Genomic DNA, 12,848 nt, shown 5'->3' with positions numbered 1-12,848 from the left:
GAAGCTGGAAGGGGATTAGGAACCAAGGAACTAGGCACCTTTACAAGCTAGAAAGAAAAGCAAGGGACCAAATTCTCCTTAGAAGCCTCTAGAAGGAATATAACCCACACCTTGATTTCATTCTAGTGACACCCATTTTACACTTCTCACCTCCAGAATCACAGTGTTTCTGTTGTTTTAAGCCATTTTTGGGTCATATTTTACAGCAGCAACAGATAAATACAGAAGTCATCTAGTGCATGGTCAAGTCTATCATTGTTTAATTATGACCCAGACTGATTAGTCTAAATGGCCAAAATAAATTGGCATTTTCTTTTCACCACATGTCAGACAAACCTGCAAGCAAAGTTGTGACAAGAAGCAACCACCATTAATGCTATGTATTGATGTATTGATTCTTCTATCACCTTGAAACTTCATTAGCAAAATAAATTGCTACTCTTTCACCAAGAAAATAAATAAGATTACCTTTCATAAAGGAGATATGTAAATGATCTTTACAATATGTTATATCATGTTCTTTATGTCATTGTTAATAATTATGTATGTAAATAAGTGTTTCCTAAAGTGTAAGGACAATATGATTAAAGTCTTCAAATAGGACTCACACACAAAAGAAACAACGGCCTTGAAGTAGCCAGAGAATGTTTAAAAAGATTCAACTTTTCGAATAATCAACCAGAGACCTAGCCTGGGACAGGCAGGTAAGATTTTTTTGCATTTCTAGGAGATTGGGTTCAATGAGTTTGAAGTCTCTTTTTGACTTACAGTTTACAGGATGTTTTCTTAAAACAAATGAAAATATTAACAGTAAAACTGTTGGCAGAGGGGGGTCTTTGAAACAGTCTCCATCTGATGTATGAATTGGCAAGATGGCTCCTGGGAGACTTTTGCATCATTACCTGATGGGTTCCAAAGCAAAACATAATAAGATTTAAGAGGAAAAGGAACCAAGAACCACTCAAAAGAACAATTATGATAATGCATAATTGTTCCTGAGTGTTTTGAAATGATCCAAATAGCAACTATGGAGTACAAAACTCTTATTTACATAGTGGGACAATGACTCCTTTTTTTTTTTTTTTTACAAAAGATCTAAGAGATTATTATTATTTTTTTTGAAAGATTTATTTATTTATTACAAGCACTGGGTACAGTCAGAAGTGTGGGAGGGTGAGAGAATTCACCAGAGCCAGAGCAGGGAGCAGAACAGGCAGAATGATGAAATACACTGCTGAGGGGAGCAGCGGGCGGCAGGAGAGGTCTGCGCGCCATGTGGGACCCTCGCCAGGGGCTGGGGATCGAACCGAGGCTGCAGAGGCTGCGGGCAGCTTTGTAACCCAGCGCTCAACCACTGCGCCACCGGGGAAGCCCAAGATCTAAGAGATTATTATATAATATTCATCACTTGAAAATATTTTTTGTTAATAAATTAAACTGCAATATTTCTTGAAATTCAAGTAAAAGTTACTCAGTATTAAAACAAAACAAAACAAAATCTCTTTAAGTAGGAAAATGCTATGTTTAGTGACTTTTTTTTAACGGTAGCCAATGCCTTTTGGTTGCTATGCCAGCAATCTACCCTTCTCCTTTTTAAATCCCATGAGAGAATATGATAGAATCATCTGATGATTGTATAAGTAGGTATGAGTTCTAAGATGATAACAATCCTTATACAGAATCAAATGTTGTCACAGAAGAAAAAAAAGCCACTTTATTTATTCCCCATCTATTTTCTGTGTCTGATTATCTCATATCTTATCCTCATCATCAGGACACTTAAGAGACCTGCTTCTCTGAGGAGATTAAATACTAGAAGGTTTAATAGCCCCAGAATCCAGATCTCCAAACTTAGGGCCAGAGAATGGTACCTTTGAGGGGCTGTTTTGATCAAATCAGCCCTCTGCTTGTCTGGAGTATCAGCAATGTATCTAATTTCTGATTCTTCCAAACCAATATTCCCTCTTTTTTTTTTTTTTTTTTCTCTCTCAGGACCAACTCCACACCAAAACAGGTGTGTTTGTGGTGGGGCAGTATTGTTTATATGGGCCACAAGCCAAAATCAGTTTTACTGTGATGAATCTACAGTTCATCCTGATCCTTAGAAAATGATGAAAGATGTGAATTACTCTGTGAATAGCTTACAAAGCACTGTTCAGGTCCACAGATGTCTCCCTTCTGTTGTGTTCTCCACTTAAATTGTATTCATTAGGGGGTCAAATGCTTGGAGGTCTTTAGGACTCCCTGTTAAAATGCTAATACTTCTAGGAGAGTACCTAGAGAGTTCTAACACAAATATAATTAAGGACACAAGGGTTGTTCTGGAATTAGGGGTCATCACTGCAGTTAAAGAGAATTTACAAAACCAAAATCTTGGCCTTGAAATATGATTTAGGAAATATCTTACTTCAGAAGTGTTAAGCTTCATTGGTTCTGAATTTGACTATTGCCCAAACTACATTATCTGAATTTAACATTCCCAAGAGACTGAAAAATCACCATTAAACAGCAGCTATATGATGGTATATGTGTGATTTTTCTACAGTAAACAAACAAACACAGTGTAATAAGTTCCAAAATGAAAAGTGTATCAGGAGTTAAGATGTTATCTTTGAATTTTGACATACTCAGCTATGGGAGAAAAATGTTTAAAAAATCCCTTCTGCAAGATTAGAACGGCATAATACATTTTTTTAGTGAATACTAAATGATAAACTTACATCGGAATTAAATCTCAACTGGCAAATGTTGCATGATATGATTTGCTTTCTTCGATGAGGAAGAGGCACCCCGAATGTATGATTTATTACAGCTTTCTGAATTGGGTCCATCTGTAATGAGAAAAAAAATACAACAAATAGAAATAAAGCTTGTCAGTTCCATTGGAATGTTGCCTATTTCATTAAAGAACCAATCTGTACAGCTTCAATCTACTGCTCACGTATAAAGAACATTTTTATTCTAAGAAACTGCATTTCTACTTTCTTGGAAAATAGACTACAATATGCCTGAAGCTCAGTATGATAAGGAAATGATAAATGTACCCATTAGAGTCTGCATACTAACCGCTTTTCTCATTTAGGCTCAACAATTGTCTCGGATTGATAATCCTAAAATATAATTAAAGGTTTATCAAAACTCAAGTTATTGCTAATGCCAGCCATCTCACACAGAAGTATGTCTATACAATTGCCTCAAAATGGACTTCAAAATAGGCTTGGTCAGTGAAGCAGCTATGAAAATAAATGCTGCACCACTATTTGACATTAACCTCATACTATCTTTGGTGTCATTTGACCTTAAAAATAAAAGTATACAAATCACTACTCAACTATTAAAAAAAGATGAAATAGTGCCTTTTGGAACAAAATGGATGGATCTTGAGGTGATGCTGCTGAGTGAAATAAATGAGAAAATAAAAGACAGTTACCAGATGGTCTCACTCATTTTTGGGGTATAAGTAACCGAAGAATCAGCAAAACAAGAAGAGTATTTCTTAGCCTCTCTGAAGAATATACTGGTTACCAGAGAGATGGGGGAGGACGAGGACATCTAGGAGGGAGGTGACAGGGTTGTGGCACTGGAACTTTGGTGGCGGGTAAGTGAGGACTGTGTGAAGTTGTTCTTCCAAAAGTATACAGCTATGTAATCTAGTGACAGAGCCATAAAAGTTCAAAAAAGATGACCCTGATTTCTAAGAATTCAAACATATAGAGCTACCAATTTATTCAACAATCATATATTGGCCACCTAATAGGTACTGCTACCTATGGACTTAAAATTTGAGTTTCAGAGAATTTGGGCCAGATGTCAGTTATCTCTCACCATCCTATTTTGAGACAGGAAGAGTAACACCAAAAACACAATGTCAGAGAGCCGCTCTGATAAAACTAATGTTTCCTCATCAAGCTTTGTCTGATGGTTCACATCAGTGATTCTTACAATTTAGAGTCAGGTGTAAATTTTAACTTGCTTCTTATTATGCATATAAACTATCGCTTAAAGTTGTGATGAAATTTCAACATGGTAAACATGTAGAACTGAGGCGACCGGAGGAGCAGGAGGGGGAGAGTGGAAAGCAAAGGGAGGACTACAGTGGAGGACGATGGGCACCTTGGTGGTAGGTGTGTGTGCTGACATACACCTGAAGAGGTGTGATCCTGTATTTCTGCATCACATATAGTGCCGTAAAGCAACATTACCTCAATAGTGCATAAACAATTATGTAGATGAAAAAATAAAATGAATATGTTAATTCAAGAAATATATTTAGTGTAGTCAATGTGGGACACATGAATAAGCCAATAAATATCGACTATTACATTTTTTTCTATTGTAGCACAGGTGAAGATCAAAGTTAACACTAGTCCCACACGCCTATAATCTTTGTTGGTACAATAACCATTTCTCATGTGACCAGAAGACATTTCAAAATGATTTCAGTGTTACATGTATAGCCATGAGTTCTACTGAATACCTCCAAACTTTGGAACTCTTAACTCTCATCAGAAAGAAAGTATTTATGAGAATTCTCACAATGGGCTATGATAGCACAGAAATGATTCAATGCACACAGAAAAGCTACAAATGTGTCTGTGAAATGATGCTCTAATATTAAGCCTCTGTGCTATATCATAATGCCTTAATTACCCTAAATAGGTCATTGAAAGATTCCACTTCCCTATTTGTATTTCAAATTTTGAAAACCAGTTAACACATAGTCTCTTGGCTAGCAGGAGAATGTTTCTGTCTATATTCACAAGTCCTATTAAGTGGTCTATACAGTCATAACATACAGTATAATAACAATAAAGACAACACAAATAAAAGTACTCACTATTAAGAGTCATATTTGTGCTAAGCATTAAGCTAATTGGTGTTTGTAATATTAATTAAACAGCTATATTGATTAAGAAGAACTCAGGTATCATCACTGTTAATTCTACTGCACTATATTATCTGATGTTAATCCAGATTCTGTATGAAACTCATTTATTCCATGATTTTTCTGATCATTTCCAGGTATTAACAAATTCTGCCATACTTTAGTTTTAACCAGTTTTATTTAAGTATAATTATATGAATAGGATCACTAATGTTATGTGTACAATTTGATGAGATTTGACAAATCCATATAATCACAAAAATTATCACATAGAATATTTCCATTTCCTGGAAAAGTTTCCTCTCGCCCCTCTGTAGTCAATTCAATCCTTGCCTCCTACTCCCAGTCTCTGAAACCACTAGTCTACTTACACTAATATATTTTTGCCATTTCTCAAAGTTCTTACAAAGTTAATCACAATGTATGATCTTTTATGCCTGGCCTCTTTCACTCAGTATAATGCTATTGAGGTTAATCCATATTATTGTATATATAAGTAGCTTATTCCATTTATTTTTGAGTAATAATTATTTGTATGGCTATATCACCATGTGTTTATCCTTTTGTCAGTTGATGAACATTTGGATTCTTTTAGTAAATTCTATAATCTTCTCAAGTATTAATATACAATTGAAGGTCATTCCTAAATTTTTTTCAGCCTCTTAATACAAACATTAAAAATGTTGGACTTGGACATATACTGGCTTGGACCTACTACTGGATAGTATTATGAATAGGATTCTTCTCTCTCACCATATTGTAAACAAATAACATGAACTGGGCCTGCTTCAATAACCTTCATTCTGTTTCCCAAGATCATTCTAAAACTACTTTAAAATGCCAGCACAATGCTTGTATAACAACAATCTCAGAGAACACTGGGGGAATTACCCTTTCAGCCAGCAGTTAAAGAAAAATTAAAAGCAGAAAGAGGTCACTGATTTAGCGGTAGATGTCCCAGCTTGTACATATTACATCTGTTCTGTGTATAAAGGGGACCTATTTCTATCAGAGGGATTGTGCCTGTAAGTCATTTAGGAATATTTCATCCCTCTTATAATAATACCTTGAATTAACAAAGAACTATATATTTATATTAAAGATGCTTTCGGCAAATATGATCTGATTTTTAATATAATATTATTAAACAGCCTATTAGTTTGGTCTTTTATAACACTGGGGAAGAAGTGACCACATTCAATACAAATTTGAGTAGAAAGTATTAGGTAGTAGGCACTTCATGCAAATGTAGTATAGTCTCTAGATTTAAATCTTTTGTTTGAACTGAATGATGTTCTGATCATTGTAACTCTAAAATCAAATTTCAAAATGTAAAGCAGTGTACTCTTCTTCAGAGACAATTTTATTTCCCAGTACACTAAAAAAAAAAGCAACACTTAACCGAATTATATTTTGAAGATGGATTTCACCACTATAGTTACACTATCTAAAGTAATTACCTTTTATCATTTTAGGGATCTAGCACAACAGAATGATAAAAGTTTAATGCCTTTATTAATGAATATAAATCATGTTTACCTCTTTATCTAATATATACATCTAGAAATACATGCAAAACCATTTAGAATTATGAAAGGGAAAAAGCTAAATACACTCACCAGTTGTGTTGCCAGAGTTAATTAAATGATTCTACATGGTATGTAACTAAAAGTATCAGGGTATCATTTAATAAGGGTAAAAACTAAGCCCCCACTCTGCCTAGCAGACAAGTTGGGGAGGCTGGGATAGATAAAAGGAATAGATAAGGTTGTTAGGGAACCAGTGCATAGAACTGATCACTTTGACCATGAATGCAGGAGGACCAGGACACATTCTGTGTCAAAGGTCAATGCCCAAGACCAGACATCCCAGAAAATAACTGGCCCAAACTGGCACCCCAAGGAAGAAGGACCCCCCCAAAAAAAGATAAACGAGAGCTTCAAGCTCTTCTTCCATGGAAACATCTCTAGTCTGGCCCCTGCTCCTTTGCAGGGTATTTCAATAAATGCCTTTTCTGTTCTCCACTTTCTCTGATGGATTAACTGAAACTCCCTGCCCCAGCACCTTTGGCCTCATCCAAATATTTCTCCCCACCATTTCATCTTTCTACATCTTTCAACTCAGGGGACACAGACACTTAGGTCATTTTCTTAAAGCATATCATTACTGACCATTATAATCAAACATTTTGTTCAAAAGTAATCATACATGTTGATTTTATCCTTATGAACCAAAAGGTCTGATCTGTCAAAATAATCACACCACATTGTGTGTATTGTATTTTATGATTTGCTTTTTTTTTTTTTCAGATTCAGTCCCAAGAAATGCCAATGTATGTAGATAAGCAAAAAGAGTGTGTGTGTGTGTGTGTGTTGGGGGGGGGGGGTTGGTTGATCAAATAAGTTATATATATAATTTAGATACTACAGTCTGTTCATAGTGCACAATAAAATTTTAAATTCTCTGAGATGCCTCATAATTATAACATCTCTTTAAATAAATGATTTTTAAAATAATATTATAAAACTGTTATATTCTTGATTTGCTATTAAATTTAGCATCCTTGTTCAAAGCAGACAGTTTAGAAAACACAGATCTGGGAAAAGAAAATTACTTTAAAAAAATGAGTAAAATGTAGAGCCTTCAGTATACAAGTGAAGATATTAAGTTAAAAATGTAATATATAGAAATCAAAGCTATAAGAGCTGCAATACATCTCACTTAACTCACGCAACACTGACTTAAAAACTAAAAGAAATGGTAACTCTACATGGTTTTTAAAGACATATTTATCTAATTTCTAAATTGGTATATTTTGAAAGTTGGAATTTTCTAAATACATTATCTAACCACCTCAAACAAACGAAACTGTAGAATGATGCTTTATCTATTGGTCTGCTTACCTAAACTCCACACTAAAATTAATTTTCAAGCTCAGCCTATGGCCTCCTTTAAAGCCAAATGAATATGTTTTTCTTCATTTCAGTTTTAAGAATCTTTGCATTTCTACCTCAGGCCTTTTCCCTCACCACCCCTCTGGGTATTCTGCTAAATTGATGTGTAAATGAGAGTACAAGGGACAGCCTCAGGGAGGGCTGGCCAGCATCATTCCCTCCCCTAGGTTGTCTGAGTCAGAAAGGATAGGCCTCAACCATGAGTTTACATTTCCTGCTTTCAGAGGTCTTCTCTCTTTCAGTTCCTATTATTATTGTGACTTGCAGTTTTAAATCAAAGAATAAAACATTAAATGCCAGGAAGTTTAGAAGTTCAGAAATATAAAGGTTGTCTTTTCCAGCTGGTATTTCTATGTAACAATAACTCTAAAGGTTATACTTAGGGCCACTTAGCATGTGTTTTATGTTTATAGCAGTTTTATCCCAATAGTTACTGAGGAGACCTCACTGTCCTTCACCTAATATCACACAAAGAGTAAGTGGCAGAAGCTGCTTGACCCACAGCCTCTGTCCCTGCTCTCCTAGGTGCCATAGGCAAGAGCAGTGAGTCTATAACAGGGTGGTCTACAGGGAAAGGGGAGTTTCTAGGTTCCCTGCCTCCTACCTCCCCAAGGGAGGGTGGAGCTGCTCAGGGAAGAGGGGAGAGGAGACTAGAAGAATGAAGAAAGATGGAGAGCATGAAGGAGACTTGAAAGAGGCACATGGAGCAGAGAGACACGTGAAGAAGCTATGCTTGCTTCTTGGCCTTGGACCTGTACCAAGGACTTGAGGAACGTGGAAGACGATAACTTGAAACAGGCATGGGTGAGAGACATGAGTGGAGGTTAACAATGGCAGCATTTATCTTGATTTTGATTTTGTTCTTTTCCTTCCAGACTTGCCTGGCCCTTTCTATCCCTTTTCAATGGGTCCCTGCCAGGAGGTGCCTTAGACTGATGGCAGGCTTTCCAGCCTCAGTGGTCCTGTTTTTGTTAGGGGGAAAAGGATGTCCTAAAGCTAATTCCATACAGGCTTTGTGGACTCCACCCCCACCCCAGGCCAAAGCCAAAGACACTGGAAACTCCAAATCCCATCACCACCAAAGGGAAGGTGGCTGGGACCTGAGGGTGGGGTTAAGCAGCCAGGTTGATATAAGGCAGACACGTGGGCTTTGGGGGGATCCCCCATTTTGGCTCTCCGCCAGCTCGCAGAGTCGGGCCAGCTCTGAGAGTGTCTTTGGGTTTCCAGGTCGGCGGATCGGGTAGGACGCGTTAAAGACTTTATTTCCCTATTTTCTCCCTGAGTTGTTCATTTTCCTTATTTCCTTTTCCCTTGTAAATAAACCTTTTATTAACTTTTTGTGTATGCCTGTAGTGGAGTATTAATAAGTCCTTTTTAAGCGCGCGGGTGAGGACCCACAGCCAGGCAACCCGTTCAATATCGGGGCTGCCCTATAACAGTTTGGGCCAACCCTGTTTGGCTGAACATTTACCCACAAGGGAATGGGTGACTTTGGGTGCTTGATTTGGAAACTATATTCTTTGTTTTTTTCATATCATCTCTTTATTACACACTGTTATTATTACCGCACACTCCTCTTTAACTTTTTTATTGGACATATACCTTACATATAAAACAATACAAACATTTTATCAATTGTTGATTTTTAAAACATGTGCATACTAAATCATTCCAGAAAAATATAGAATATTTTCAGCATTTTAGATGTCTACAAGCCCGACTCCTGCCTCGTCACACCCTCCAATGTATAGTGGTAGGTCCTTTTTTTTTTTTTTTTTTTGCTTCTCTTTTACATATGAACATATTAACTTATAAGGATATAAGTGAGCTCAACTAGAGCTTCACTACTAGACACTTCTAGAGCTGTAATTTAGTTAGTGGAAAGGGCGAGGGGTAGCCCAGGACCACCAAACCTGTCTGCTTTAAATGAGTTCTGTCATCCACTGCATAAAGACAAAACATACTGTAGTTAGAAAGACCATCCAAATAAAGGACTTTTAGTGCAATTAATGTGTGATAGAGAGAAGAGATAGAATATAGTCAAATGGACTTATTCCTCCCCCTCATTCATCACATTACTCCACGACACCATCTGAAATATCTCTTGACTTGTCTCTCACAATAGAGAATAAAGTCAAGGCAGGTTTAGGTCCCATTGTTCTCTATACCCAGCAATATATCAGAGTGGTTCCCACTTATTAGGGACTAACCATGTATGTGGCTTTGCTAAATACATTGAATAATACTGAGACCATTATTAAAAAATATTATCAGTCTTGGAATGTTACTAACAATAGCAGAGGGGCAATCTAGATTTAATAGGAAACGTTAGCCACAGGAATAAAGAGTTTAGTAGTAGCAAAGCATGTGGGAAGAGATTTCCTGATACAATTTGGGATATAGGATATATACACTCAGGATACAATCTAAAACTTCAAGCCATAAAGCAGAATTTGCATAAAATCTATTGTCATCTAAGCAATACGGCAATGGTTATGTGCCAACAACAGGCTATCTCTCTCCCGGACATCTCTTGAGACAAAGGCCAACAGTAATACTGGTCCTCTGATTAGTAAAGTAGAAGCTGATTTTGTTCAGAAAATCAGCACTTGAACTTAAAAGAACAAAAGGCATTTTGGATGCTCTCCAAATACTCTGGACATGTGCAAATGTAAGAGATGTTCCATTATCAGTAGCTGTCTGCCATGGCTATTTTCCCTAATGGTCCATGAGTGGGCCAATAAAGTGAAACAAAGAAAGTTCAAAGTAAAGATGGATAAGCTTGAGGGGATCCAAAGACATTATTTCTCTTAGAATCATTTACGTGCTCAAGCAAATTTCATTTAACCATGGTATTGTGGCACTGTCCTGGAATGCCGACAGATACCGATGCTCCAAGATTATTAAGTGAAAATGTGGAATTGTTTCACAGTTGTGGAAGCTCAATTATGGGTACAACTTTAGCAATCACCTATTCGTGGAGTGCTCAGTGGGTAGGGCCTATATTTCACCCATTTTCATGTCCCCTGTGGTTCTTAATCCTTTCCCATGAACCCAATGAACACTCAATATATACTTAAATTTTATTGAGACTTCTCACTTTATAAAGGAGAAAGACTATACTTCATGAGAGAGGACGATGTCTGAAAGGAAAAAAAAGAGGAACATGAACTTCATTTTATACATGAGCTAGAAATTCAAAATCAGTGAATTGGCAAAGTTAAGCTCCCTCTGACCTACTGATGTATGACATGGCTCTTCTTAACCACCTCTAGGGGTATTCTGTAAGAACTATACTAGCATGGAAATTCCATGATAACACTGTATATGAAATGAAGAATATAAATATGTACTTGTTGGTTTTTGTTTTGTTCAAAAATGCAAATGAACATTTATGTCTGTGAATATATGTATGCATGTGTGCATATACAAACATGCAGACATAGTTTTATATACCAGTATCCACCCGCCAAACTGTACTTAAAATCACTGCTTGAATTTGGCACGACTCAATTTCTTTTGTTTTGTATTTGGGCTAGACTTGATATTGCCTTGAAACGTTCTATTCCCTGCACTGAAGTATTACTTGACTACCATATACACTTTTCTCTCCTACCTTTTATAGGTGGTCTATATACCCATTTCACTTAGCCAGTGATATAGAATTCAAGCAATGGGGACATTCTATTCTGCTAAACACTGACTTCAATGAGTTAGCCAGGGCCCACATCTTTAGTTTCAAGCCCTTGCTCTTGATATTTTGCTCCAGTAATATAGACCTGTTGGCAATATCTTGCATAATCCAGTGTAGTTTTGTCTCTTTACCTTTTGTACTTGCTTTCTTCCATCTTTATCACTTGTAGATTACATATATACTTTCCTCCTACCCTTCCAAATGCTATATTTCATAAGAAGCCTTCTTGTCTCTCAGTAGGAAAGGCTAAAATATCCCCTCCTTCAAGTCCTCACAATCCACTACACATTCCAACATCCTGTCACATACTATTCAGTCCTCAAGTATTATGCATATGTTTCTCTCCTTCCCAAATTGCAAAAAAAAAGCAGTACATTTATTTTGGAATGAATTTTATTCACTAGTCAAAAAAAAAAAAATGCCTGGCCACAGAAAATACTCAACGAAGTATGTGTGTTGAAGAAAAAAATTAGATAAGCAAAAACTGACACTTAAGTCAAATGTCAGTCAATTTAAGGAGAAAAGGGCAGCCCAAGATATTACACTTGCTTGAAGTCATGTTATTCAGATTTGCAGAACTACTTTGCCATCTGAGGCTGTTATGTATGTGGGCTTAGGTATAAATATTCAAAAAACTGCATGTTTAGAAAGTAAAAATAATAATCTATCTCCTAAGACATTTGCCATGTATTTAAGCCAATCATTCTCAGTTCTGGCTATAAACAGGAAATCACCAGGGGAGCCTTTGAAAGTTACAGAGCCCCAGAATCCCAGCACAGGGCAAATGCATTCAATGTTTAATAAGTACCATGGGGGATGACTAAGTCACACTGGTCAAAACCCAAAGTAATAGAATCAACTTCCTATGATTAAAATGTCTTCAATGGCTGTTTCCAGAAAACCAAAATCTTCCATTACACCAGTAAATACTTTTTAGCCAAATAATCCTATAAAGGCTGAGTTGTTATTCTGGTTTAACAGAAAAGGAAACTAAGGAATAGCTACTATAAATGATTTTCATGATAACCTATATATAACCAGGCAGTTCCAAGATTTAAATCCAGATTTATTAAAATCCAGTGTTCTTCCTACATAATCACACTGACTTTCAGTCGCATAGTTCAACAAACTTCTCAATTCAATCTTAAATTGGATATGAATCAGGAGATGTTGGGAATTGACAGACCACAGGCAGAAATATAAACATATTACGAGAAAAGATGAAGAAAACTAAACCAGAACAATCTGAAATAAACAAGGACTGCTATAAAGTATTTCTAAAAATTGACTTGCTGTTATTATACTTGGGTTATTT

At 36.4% G+C, this 12,848-nt stretch overlaps 1 protein-coding gene across 2 annotated transcripts in view; it reads right to left on the bottom strand.

Moving 5' to 3' along the window:
- The window catches only part of ZNF385D (zinc finger protein 385D), a gene marked incomplete at its 5' end in the record, with an annotated part of 694,301 nt that overhangs the window by 116,781 nt on the left and 564,672 nt on the right, over positions 1-12,848 (bottom strand). For both annotated transcript variants that reach the window (XM_084247521.1, XM_084247522.1), the window contains one exon: positions 2,721-2,831. In XM_084247521.1, coding sequence (XP_084103647.1) covers positions 2,721-2,831 — 111 coding nt within the window. The remainder of the gene's footprint in view (positions 1-2,720; positions 2,832-12,848) is intronic.

This window comes from Talpa europaea (assembly GCF_964194135.1).
Source record: "Talpa europaea genome assembly, chromosome: 11".
NCBI classification, from domain to species: domain Eukaryota; kingdom Metazoa; phylum Chordata; class Mammalia; order Eulipotyphla; family Talpidae; genus Talpa; species Talpa europaea.
The sequence above is the reverse complement of the archived record's forward strand: the minus strand, read 5'-3'. Positions and strand labels throughout refer to the sequence as shown.